The sequence below is a fragment of the Megalobrama amblycephala genome, linkage group LG22, assembly GCF_018812025.1.
Source record: "Megalobrama amblycephala isolate DHTTF-2021 linkage group LG22, ASM1881202v1, whole genome shotgun sequence".
NCBI lineage: Eukaryota > Metazoa > Chordata > Actinopteri > Cypriniformes > Xenocyprididae > Megalobrama > Megalobrama amblycephala.
The window spans coordinates 18,433,135-18,446,673 of record NC_063065.1 but is presented as its reverse complement, the minus strand read 5'-3'; the positions used below and the strand labels follow the sequence as shown (position 1 = coordinate 18,446,673).

The 13,539-nt window shown below is 34.2% G+C and overlaps 1 protein-coding gene across 1 annotated transcript in view; it reads right to left on the bottom strand.

Annotated features, from left to right (window-relative positions):
- The window catches only part of prex2 (phosphatidylinositol-3,4,5-trisphosphate-dependent Rac exchange factor 2), a 174,386-nt gene that overhangs the window by 32,132 nt on the left and 128,715 nt on the right, over positions 1–13,539 (bottom strand). Inside the window, exon 36 of the mRNA XM_048175299.1 lies at positions 547–613. Coding sequence (XP_048031256.1) covers positions 547–613 — 67 coding nt within the window. The remainder of the gene's footprint in view (positions 1–546; positions 614–13,539) is intronic.

The window sequence follows — 13,539 nt, the reverse complement described above, 5'->3', positions numbered from 1 at the left end:
ATCAACGCACAAATCAGACATGGTAAACGGAAGCTCAATGAGGTTCATTCTCATGTTTGAGCTTCCGGAAGAACCAACGAGGTGTGTTTTTATGCAACAAGTAAAGTACAGTTGAGCTTCTATTTGTGTTCACTTACCAATGTTCATATGTGACTAAATCTGCTCATCATATAAAGTGTTCATATTTCTTCAGAAAATTTGGACTAAACCACTTGATTCATTTGAAATAGTTTTACGATCTCTTTATGAACTTTTTGAAGCATCAAAGTGGTAGCTGCATGGACTGTCAATGGAGCAAAGAAATCTCTCAGATTACATTAAAAATAGCTTTATGTGTGTTCCAAAGATAAATGGAAAGTCTTACAGGTTTGGAACAACATGAGGGTGAGTAAATGATGACAGAATTTTCATTTTTTGGTGAACTAACCCTTTAATGACAGAAATGCCATGTTTAAACTCTTCAGGTTACTTTTGTCATTATTGAGAATCAACAAATGCTTTTTATAAATAACTAGGAGTCCCTGCAGACAGTATGATGGCACATACCTTGTCTATAAAAGCTGCTTTGGGAGCCGAGCTGGGGGTAAGGTTTGATTTATCCAGATAAAAGGCTCTATGGAGGAATAATAAAGACATGTTAGTGTAAACAGTGAATACATAGACAAATGATTGCATACACAAGAACACAGGATGTGCTGTAAAACTTAATTTGGGATTTGATTTATCTCTTACATAAAAAGAAAGATGGTTGTAAAGATTCTTCATTCTACAAACAAAGCAGCTGGGAACTCTATTTTGAAACAACAAAACTTTGGGATTCGTTCCAGATGTCAATTACTGCCTGCAGTAACAATAACAGACATAGGTGGCAGTAGAGGAGTTGAAAGAGAATGAATGTGATGGTATTTCATTCAGTCTGCCTATATTTATCTATATGGGAAATGTAATCTATCTATCTATCTATCTATCTATCTATCTATCTATCTATCTATCTATCTATCTATCTATCTATCTATCTATCTATCTATCTCCATCCATCCATCCATCCATCCATCCATCCATCCATCCATCCATCCATCCATCCATCCATCCAAAAATATCACACTTTTATTGTAAAAGAGGCATAGCAGAACTGGCTGCTCCGTGGTTCTGGTTTTGTGGCATATTACAGCACATGTTTTTTGTCAGGTAAATTAATCCACCATCTGCACCCTAGTCAGGGAGAGATTTATCACGATAATATTCTCATTTGACACAGCATTAATATTATTGTCAATTAGTCGAAAATAATAATCCTTCGCTGATGATATGAAAATGTGAAACTAAAAGTGTGGCACTATTACAGGCTATTAATAAAGCCAAATGATGTTAACAAACACAGACTCAGGTATTCACGCTCTCTCTCTCAAAGAAACAAACACACAAATACATGGAGTCTTGAGCTGCCATCATAAGATCCAACTCTCCCTGCATACTAATTGAAGCAGCTCACGTTATAGTGTAATGGGAAGAATTAAGCAAAGTTCTTTAGAAACACCCAGAGGCCATCAGCTTAAAGCACTAAGAGCTTAAATCACTAATTCCACTGATTTACAAAAGGATTTTCATCTTCATTTCATTAAGCAGCACCCAACATATCCTGCAAAGTGCAAACAAACACGATTGGAGGTTAATTGGCTTAGAAGCATCCATCAAGGCCTCTAATCTCTGATTCAGCAGCTGGTGGACTTCAATAGCCATGTAGACATTCCAGTGCAGTGTATTACACAGGAATGACTGTGATTATGGTATATTATTGTTTCAAATGCCATATCTAAAGCTAAATCTCAATTTAGACCTTTGGCAGCTTTCTGGGCTAAATAACAGTTTACTATTTTACAGTTTACAGGTTTACTATCTAATTTAAAAGAAAATGACGAAAATTTAAAAGAATGATGAAAAATGCATCATGGTTTCCACAAAAATATTAAGCATCACAACTTTTAAACATTGATAATAATGTTTCTTGAGCAGCAAATCAGCATATTAGAATGATTTCTGAAGGATCATGTGACACTGAAGACTGGAGTAAAGGCTGCAGGTTCAATATGCCATGTATTAACATAAAAAACTTAAATGGTAACATTATTTCACAATATCGCTGTCTTTTTAAATAACTAGATGCTTGTTGAGCATATGACACATCTTACCCACCCCAAACCTTTGAACATCTGTGTATATTTTAGTATTAATATTATATTTATATTAATTAATATCATTATTCTTTATTTTTACATTTTCATTTTTACATGTAAAACAGTGATAAACCTTTCTAAAATGTATACTGTTCGAATATTTACTGACCCTGACTACAACAGAGTGCGTTGAAAAGACAGAGAAAAGGACACAAGGCAAAAAGAAAATGAACTCTGTAATTTCAGTCAAGAAGACAAATGCCTCGCAGACTGCCGACACAAGACCTTCACAATCCCGCAGTTCTGTGCCGGCTGCTTGATCATTTATGTGAAGTCTCAGTCTCTGAAGTTTCAGTCTATGTCACCCTTCCTGCAGATGGCCTAAAGTCTCAGAATAAGCCACGGCCACATCCATCAGCAAAGTCTCCAAAGATGTCCTTGCCTGGCCATTTCAGAGCAGGACTTAAAAAGTGCTCTGTAACCACGGCCACACTCACTCAGTTTGACTGAAATCTACTAAGGAAAGACTAAGGAGATTCTTTATGAAGAAAGTACAAAAGCTGTTCTACACCAGTAAAAAAAAAAAAAGTTAAAAGTTTAACTGCTAGGCTAGTTAAAGTTCATGTTTAAGTCACTATGGTTCATCGACACCAGTACAGTTTCATGTAATGTGCCCCTCACTTCAGACTGTGACTAAAGAGTCCACTGATTTAAAACAATAGCCTGCTGTGCTTCTCAAAGTACCACGCACCAGACGGACAGAATGGGTCTTCATGCATCGAAGAACCAAACAGCCAAATTTGGCGGGCTCAAACAGCACCAGATGGAGCTGACGATTTATGTCACTAGATCAATCGCCCATCCGCTGTTCAGTTTCACGGCAGAGACAACAACTCACTGTTGAGAAACACTGAACTGACAGGGGGTGCGTGTTAACATATTTAGGGGCGTGAGATTTTCCCAAAAAATCCCAGCCTGAATGTTATTTTTTTACATATATTTTATACTTTTAAATGGTACTTCATTGTACTAAAAAGAATACCATGATACATGTCTAAAAAAAATATTTTGGTAAAAGATAACTTGTAGTTAGCAATGAGAAAAAAAAAATACTGTGTACAGTGATGGCATCAGATGGTGCATGGGGTTTTGAAATTGTGACATATTTTGAAATTATTGTACAATCACGATTATATGTACACTACCATTCAAATGTTTGGGGTCAGTGACTTTTTGTTTGTTTGTTTTGCAAGAAAGAAAGAAAGAGAAATATTTTTATTCAGCAAGGACATAAACTGGTCAAAAGTGACAGTAACATACTGTTACAAAAGATGTATGTTTCAAATAAATATTGTTAATTAAACTGCTTGTTCATCAAAGCATCCTGAAAAAATAATCAGTTTCCATAAAAATATTAAGCAACACAACTGTTATAATAATTAGAATAATTGAGCATCAATTTCTTGAGCATCAAATCAGCATATTAGAATGATTTCTGGAGGATCATGTGAAGACTGGAGTAATGATGCTGAAAATTCAGCTTTGCCATCACAGGAATAAATTACATTTTAAAATACATTTTTAAAATACATATTTTACAATATTAATGTTTTTACTGTATTATTAAATAAATGCAGCCTTGACATTAAAAGATAAAAATTTGAATTAATAAAATCTTACCAACCAAACTTTTGAATGGTAGTGTATTTGAAAAATACCATGTCTAATATTATTAACAAGGTAAATGAACAAAAACATAGTATTACTATCTTTTTTGCTAGTCTAATTAGCATTCATTCATGAAAGAAAGAAAGAAAGAAAGAAAGAAAGAAAGAAAGAAAGAAAGAAAGAAAGAAAGAAAGAAAGAAAGAAAGGAAGAAAGGGTCAAGTAGTGTAAAATTTCATCAAAGGTAAAGCATAACAACAAACTCCCCACGCTGTGAAAATGGTTTCTGGTTCTGGTGTTCTTACTGCGATTAAGGGCCACTATTCAAGCAGGCAAATATAATCCATTAAAAGAGGGCAGTGTTTTCTTAGAATGCGTTCTGGTGTATTCGTCTGTGTGTGGTGAACGTGGGACCCTCCTGCAGGAGTCGTAACTCAGCAGTGGTCTTTCCTTTCGGGCACACTGTGCAGTAACTGATGGCCTGTGTTTTCTCTACATGGGCTCTTATGAGAGACTTTAATGGAAATGCTGGACAGGATCCAAGGATGGGCCAATTTTGTTGCGCCTCTGTTTGCTGGGCCTAAAAGCAAATTGCAGCGACTGTTTCATCTTAAAACCTAAAAAAAAAAAAAAAAAAAAAAAAACACCACTTCTGGCCCAATTTCACAAGCATTACCCAGTGCGCTTTGGGGTCTTCAGGCATGATTAGACACTGATGCATGAATACAGCGTGCCTCAGTGGGACCATGATAGTATGGAGTTGTATATAGATGCAAATAGAGGTAGTTTACTGAATCAAATTAACAAATTATCAAATTTGTTTACAATAACACAGTACATCAAAAGACATTTATACATTTAAAAACTCCATGAAAAGGGAATTATTAGACCTACAGATGATAACGTGAGAATTTTACATAAAATAAAATAAAATAAAATAAATATTCCACAGAATAGATTTGTCATGCTGATGCTGAAAATAAAATAAAATAAAAATTCCACAGAATAGATTTGTCATGCTCAAAATAAAATAAAATAAAATAAAAATTCCACAGAATAGATTCGTCATGCTCAACATAAAATAAAATAATAAAATAATAATAAAAAAAATAAAATAAAATAAAATAAAACAAAATAAAATAAAAATCCCACAGAATAGATTCATCATGCTCATGCTCAAAATAAAATAAAATAAATATTCCACAGAAATAGATTTGTCATGCTTAAAATAAAATAAAATAAAATAAAATAAAATAAAATAAAATAAAATAAAATAAAATAATAAAATAAAATAAAATAAAATAAAATAAAAATTGCACAGAATAGATTCGGCATACTCCAAGCGGCAACCTCCCCCAGTCTCTCGTGAAGCCAATACGGAAGTAACTTAAACTGCGATTCATCGACTGGCCGCTAGGGACAGGCTGCAAAAGGGAGCAGAATCTCATTGACCATCATGTTAAAATAGCCAAGTTTACAGCAGAAAAAAACATGTTTACACTCTGGTTCACATTGTGTTTTGGTCTATACTGCTAATTTTGTCCTTCATGACAACTCTGAGGGGGGTGAATTTTTTTATAACTCATCCGTTTAAATTATATTAAGCCTTAAAGTTCTGCATAATTAAGGGCGTGGTCACCTGAGTGACAGGTGGATTGGCACTGCTGTCTGTGAGCCGTCATGTTACCTCAGCAGCTCATTTCAGCCGCTGAATTTGGCATCTCAGCCGTATTTGTGCCTTTTTTCTGGATTATTTTATACAATATATGGCTTGCTGCATACTCGAGACAGATGTCAGTCTGTGTAACGTTACATGTGCTCGCATGCGGAACACACGTTTTTGGATCGTCGTGGCATTGAAGGTTTTGTTCCTGAGATTTACTACAATGACAATACCAGGAGGATATACAACTCCGACAGCACTGCTTGGATATAACTAAAACTGCTGCACTATTTTGAAAAATTATACTTTGGACACGTGCTCATTAGTTTGAGAGAACATTATACAGATATCTGGTACCTATATATGTACGTATAGAGTTTTACATTATAAACGATGTTTTATGTTTTGAAATGGACATTTTACCCAAGTGCAACGGATTGGATTCATCTCGCGATCTCTATTTCATTAAAGGTATGAAGTCCCAGTTGATTTTTTTGTGTTATTTGCACACCCCACACAAATTAATTAGCCTACTGGTGTTAGAGCATCTATAACGTTATCTTAAAAATCACTGTAGATTGACAGTAATCCTTTAGTACTTTCTAATGATATTGTTATCTTTATTAATATTTTAGATAGTGTCTAAGATAGATAGCTAGGCGGGCGTGGTTTCAGCAACAAGTCGCATGGGCTCCAACTACGTCCCGCCTCTTTGCCCATTTTCAGTTATCCGTGAGTGACGTGCGGTCACGTGCAGCTAAGATGGCCGCGGCCTCATTTTTGCGTCAAAACTGCTGTTCAGAACTCTATGGGTGACGTCACGGACACTACGTCCATATTTTTTACAGTCTATGGCATACTCAAATAAAATAAAATAAATAAAATAAAATAAAATAAAATAAAATAAAATAAAATAAAATAAAATAAAATAAAATAAAATAAAATAAAATAAAATAAAATAAAATAAAATAAAAATCCCACAGAATAGATTCGTCATGCTCATGCTCAAAATAAAATAAAATAAATATTCCACAGAAATAGTTTCGTCATGCTTAAAATAAAATAAAATAAAATAAAATAAAATAAAATAAAATAAAATAAAATAAAATAAAATAAAATAAAATAAAATAAAATAAAATAAAATAAAATAAAATAAAATTTCCACAGAATAGATTTGGCATGCTAAAATAAAATAAAATAAAATAAAATAAAATAAAATAAAAATTCCACAGAATAGATTCGGCATACTAAAATAAAATAAAATAAAATAAAATAAAATAAAATAAAATAAAATAAAATAAAATAAAATAAAAATTCCACAGAATAGATTTGTCATGCTCAACATAAAATAAAATAAAATAAAATAAATATTCCAAAGAATAGATTCATCATGCTCATGTAAGTAAACTCTAGAGAAGGGAAGTGTGTATTTCTGTGCAACAGCAGTGTGAAGTTTACAGGGTTCTAACAGCATTATCTGCTCTGACACATGTGTCGTTTAAAACATGAAATTAAGTCATTTGCAGGACAGAGGCTATAAAAATTAGGAAACAAGAGCTTGAGTTTCAAAGGGTCTTAAACTTCATGATGATCTTCAGGTTTCAGTGCTAACTGAAGTAGCCAGGTGTTCACTACGATCTTCTCAATGAAAGAGAAGCAACACTATCATTAAGAATACATAGTCTATATTTGTTAAAAAAATTAATTAAATTCCATAAAATTAAATTCACCATATTTAACCAAACATTGCATCATTTATTTTTTTATTTTTGACACTCCTGGTCTAACATTTACTTTTAGTTTGGCTAATATTGTGACCTCTGCCACAGGTTTGTTTTTATTTGCTTTCTTTGAGGCTCAGCATTGCATCATGGTCATTACAGGCCATCATGCCTTTAAGAAGACCAATAAATCTACAAATAGCGCTAGGCCTCAACCGCCACCATGACCCAATGCATGACCTCAACAAACCTCGACTAATTACTAACAGATTTACAAACATGATGTCATGCTGGTTCCATCAAAGCTGGCATAAAAGCAATCTAACAGACACACACACAAATATATTTTAGCCCATGTTTAGGCGTCTTCCCATTGGGACCAGACTGCTCAACCAATTTCAGTTCTTACGGCAACTTCTAGACACGCGACTAGCCAAGCACTGAGTTTTTTACCGGCTGATAAGTATGGTCATTAATCCAGCTGTCTAACACACACATCCCACAAAGCAGAAACCTAACACAGGGTCAGAGCGCTACAAGAACGAGCTACCCATCTGTATCAAACACACCACCATCCACATGACTCGGACCGCAGAGACCACTACAAACAAGTCTCACTTCAGTAACTCAGGAAAAAACAAACAACTTGGGCATGTTAAGAATTAAGAATTAAAATCAGCTGTGAATGTCTTGTTTAGGAGAACAATCAAAAACCAAGTGTATTTTTAGTCAACAAAGCTGTAGAATTAATCTAACAATCCACAAAACTTGAAATGAAAGAAGCTGGCTGGAGACTTTTTTGGTGGTTCATCATCAGAAAAATCAGCCGCCACATCTGACGCCACATCAAGGTCTCAACTGTTTTACTGACTTACTGGGTGTATTAGAAGCAGCTTTCTATCCCACCATTTGAAGTCTTATTTATGACGGGAGATGAACTGGACATGAACTGGACACAAATTTGAACAGCTTAAAAACTACCAGATGAGTCATGGATTCGATTAAATGTGCCAACTGCAATCAAACTATTTTAATTTCCATTCCACATGAAAAGTCTCCATGAAAAGACACAACTGGAGCTGGCATCGACTCGATAAAGACCACATTAACACTGCATACTCATTTGAACTTCTTCCAGAGCTGTACGCTGCTAATGAGAGCTAATGTAGTGCTGACTGTGGTACAAATACAGACAAAAATAGCATAGTTACAACAAATCAAGCAACAGCTCTGAACCATCTCACATATCCACGTCTGCCAGTATACCTGTGTCTCTCTATTCTAGCTGCACCTTTCTTTCACACCGTCCCTTTTGTCAATTCTCATTCTTGCTATTTCTGCCATTTGTGTCTTCCTCTCTCTGTCACTGCAAAACATATAGGACTTTGTGTATAAACTGCACTGGCAGATTATTCACTTGTTTTTAACTTTTCCACTTGTTTTGAACTTAAAACATGTCAAAATAATCTGCCAGCACAGTAAGACAAAATATACATGCAATGCAATCTATTAAAATAAATACCTTATGTAGGGTCGCTTTCCAAGTTAGGCTTTTTATAATATTTGATATTGATATTTGACATTTCTGGATTTGCATTGTAACCCTAACACTCAAAATAATTAATTGGTTTGAGTAGGACAAACTCACATTAAACAAATCAGTTCAGTCAAATTCATTTTCTTTTTCTTTCAAGTTCACAGAACTGACATATTTTAAGTAAACTGAACCGTTTCATTGTTTTGAGTTTTATGAACTTATTTCTTTTAATTTAGAAGAACTAGGAAGAGTAAATGCTAAAATTAAGTGCTATACCATACTATTGTTAACATGTTAGCAAATTAGCAAGTTAGCATTTTCTGAATTAGCTTGTTATAGTTAAGAACAAAACTTAAACTTGCTTACTTAAACTTTGAATTTCTTAAAGGATTAGTTCACGTTCAAAGAATAACATTTCCTGATAATGTACTCACTCTCATGTCATCCAAGATGTTCACGTCTTTCTTTCTTCAGTCGAAAAGAAATTAAGTTTTTTGATGAAAACATTCCAGGATTATTCTCCTTATAGTGGACTTCAATGGCCTCCAGACAGTTGAAGGTCAAAATTACAGTTTCAGTGCAGCTTAAAAGGGCTTTAAACGATACCAGACGAGGAATAAGGGTCTTATCTAGCGAAACGATCGGTCATTTTCGGAAAAAATGTAAATGTATATGATTTATATAAACAAATGATTGCCTTCCAAATGCTTCCGCCCTTGCCGCACTTTCGTATTCTTCAAAAAGCTTACGCCGTATGTCCTACGCCTTCCCTATTCTACTTACGGAAAAAATGGAACTGCCGCTGCGTTCGTTTCGTAAGTTTCTTTTCGACTGAAGAAAGAAAGACATGAACATCTTGGATGACATGGAGGTGAGTAAATTATCAGGAACATTTTATTTGAAAGTGAACTAATCCTTTAACTTAAACATTTTGAGGCAACTGATTGCCTCAAATTTTTGGAGTTTTACCAACTCATTCGGGTTTACAGTGTGGCTTAAAAGGGTAGATTAGATGAATCAACATTATCTCAACCAAACATTTCTTCCCAAATTTCCATTAGACATTTTTTGAGTGATTACACCAAAGAAATTGAATAGATTCATGGAAATGAACTGAGCTTACCAACTCTAATGCCATTTGTGCTACCGAAGACACTGTTAAAATATCCCTGTTCCATCGTATGGCAAAATCAGTCTAGTGCAATGATTTTTAGGAAAATTAATGACCAAATAAAAAGTGCATTAAAATCATCAATCATTAATACTTATGTATACACAAATTAGACTTTATAGATGTCAGAGACAGGACAGTAAGCCAACTGAATAAAGAAACTGGCCAGGAATTAAGTGTCTGCTCTTAGTCTGAATCCCCAGTGTGACACAATCAAGTGGTTAATGATCTGGGAAGGTATACAAAAGGTTTCAGGTTCAAACCTTTCACCATTCTAGCCGTAAGCAACCAAGTATGGTAGTGAGGGATGTGACATACTTAATATGAACTGAAATGGAAATGCACATAAATGCTAAATTAATTCACATGAGACCCTACATGTGTTTGTTATTTTCAGATCAGGTTTGTTTCATGATGACTCTAATGACCTCATCAGTCACGTGATGACTTATTTTCTTTAAGACATATGCATGGACACAGTGTAGCTGAAATTATAGCCCAAATTTATCCTGGCATGTGCTAAAGATGGTCTTTTTTGTAAAGACAGATGCTGTATTTGTGGTAAGACCACTGAGTCCATCTCCTGGCTTTACTCTGATGAGCAACATCAGTAATGTTCAGATAATATGTTTCATCTGGGTTTAATGCACATGCGCCTTTATTTCTTCCAACATTATATATATGTGTGTGTGTGTATATATATATATATATATATATATATATATATATATATATATATATATATATATATATATATATATATATAGGCCTATATATAAACTGTACATACATGCATACATATATACATGGAGTATATATATACCGTATATATCGCAGTCTACAGACATCCCTCTATCCCTTAGACATTTTGGTATTCTTTTCCATTCAAATCATTGAATCTTTGCAGCATGATATCAATTTTACTTGTCAATGAGCTCAGAACGTGATTCGATTGAAGATGCAAAATGGCAAATCAATACTGTCAATCATTTGCAAAGGCCAACGATGTAAAGAGCACAGTATACCTTGGCTTTGATCTCACAGGGGTCATTTTGTAGGATCTGTCAAGTTTAAATAAATAAATAAATAAATATGCAAGTGGTTAAAACAATACCAGTTTTGTGACAAACAAAGTCTCTACTTAAAAATAAAATCTGGCAATCCTACATTTGTCCTTTGGGGATTTAGATTAACTTTATTCATATATGTCTCTTTCTGCCTCCACAACCTTCTTGTTCTTCTCTGTTCGCTCTCTCAGTTTACATCTGCTCCACATTACACCAGAAGGCTCCCTGTCAATTTCAAGCTTATCTGCACAGCTTTCTGAAACAGCCTCTGTCTTACTATGACCAAGCTGAATTACATTATCTGCAGGGCCTTTCAACACCTGCATAAAAACCACTCAAATCTCAACAAAAACCACAAACCCTGGGGGAAAAAAGAAAATACACCCATAGACTACAGCAGGGGTTATGTTGGGATGGGTTATGCATCATACACACGTTATTATATATATATATATATATATATATATATATATACATACAATAAAAAATACTATTATGTTTAATTACATATTAAATAAATATTACAAATGTAAATTACAGGTGCTGGTCATATAATTAGAATATCGTGAAAAAGTTCGTTTTTTATTGTAAATTATTTTTAAAAATGAAACTTTCATATATTCTAGATTCCCTACATGTAAAGTAAAACATTTCAAAAGTTTTTTTTATTTTTTTTTTTATTTTGATGATTAGAGCATACAGCTCATGAAAGTCCAAAATCTCAAAATATTAGAATATTTCCTAAGATCAATCAAAAAATGGATTTTCAAAACAGAGAAGTTCAAGTTCTTTAAAGTATGTTCATTTGTGCAATCAATACTTGGTCGGCAGCACATATTACAGCAAATGACTTGCTCCTAGCACAAATTACAGCATTGTTGAAGTGTGGCATGGAAGTGATCAGCCTGTGGCACTGCTGAGGCACTACTGAGCCTTCAGATCATCTGTATATTGTTGGATCGACTGTTTCTCATCTTTCTCTTGAAAATATCCCATAGATTCAGAGGTCAGGCATGTTGGCTGGCCAATAAAGCACAGTAATATCATGGTCAGCAAACCACTTGGAAGTGGTTTTTGCACTGTGGGCAGGTGCTAAAGTCCTGCTGGAAAAGGAAATCAGCATCTCCATGAAGCTTGTCAGCAGATGGAAGCATAAAGTGCTCCAAAATCTCCTGGAAGATGGCTGCATTGACTTTGCACTTGATAAAACACAATGGACCAACACCAGCAGATGTCACGGCCCCCCAAATCATTACTAACTTCAGAAACTTCACACTAGACTTCAAGCAGCTTGGATTCTGTGCCTCTCCAGTCTTCCTTCAGACTCTGGGACCATGATTTCAACATGAAATGCAAAATTTACTTTTATCTGAAAAGAGGACTTTCGACCTCTGTTCACTGTCCAGTTCTTTTTCTCCTTAGCCCAGGTAAGATGCTTCTGACAGTTTTTCTGTTTCAGAAGTGGCTTGGTAGTCCTTTTCCCGAAGATGTCTGAGTGTGGTGACTCTTGATGCGCTGACTCTGGCTTCATTTGACTCATTGTAAAACTCTCCCAAGTGTTTGAATCGGCTTTACTTGACAGTATTCTCAAGCTTGTGGTCATCCCTGTTGCTTGTGCACCTTTGCCTACCCAATTTCTTCCTTCTAGTCAACTTTGCATTTAATATGCTTTGATACATCACTCTGTAAACAGCCACCACATTCAGTAATGACCATCTGTGACTTACTCTCTTTGTGGAGGGTGTCAATGATTGTCTCCTGGACCATTGCCAAGTCAGCAGTCTTCCCCATTAGTGTGGTTTCAAAGAACAAGAGATACCCGGAATTTATATTGTAGGGATGGTCATTTAATGAAACTCAAATGTAAATATTCTAATATTTTGACATACTGGATTTTGGACTTTTGTTAGCGGTACACTCTAATCAACAAATTTAAAAAAAAAAAATTTTTTGAAATGTTTTACTTTACATGTAGGGAATCTAGTATAAATGAAAGTTTCATTTTTTCAAATAATTTACAATAAAAAAATAAACTTTTTCACGATATTCTAATTATATGACCAGCATCTGTATATATGCATTTAATTAATAGTGAATATGTTAAATGAATACAACATATAATATAAAATATAATTATTTGATATATATATATATATATATATATATATATATATATATATATATATATATATATATATATAGCATATAATTATTATATGTGACAATATGGCTTCCTTTGTCAACTAGTCATTTAGACAACCCACTGACTAGTCAATTTTAAGTATATGTTATTCACATCCTTAGGCACTGTCAAAAAAAAAAAAAGGAAACTGTGGACAGCGTGTTTAGAATTATGAAGACTAGCATCTAGCACATAGTCACCTCATTAGCATATCCATATCAGAACAGTGACATTTTAAAGAAGGAGCGGATTTGCCATTTCCTCATTCAATGTTCGCACTTCACATTCAGTCAATACAAATGCATCAAGCTCAGCTTAAAATGCCAATACCAATGTTCAGATAGCAAGGGCATAAAAA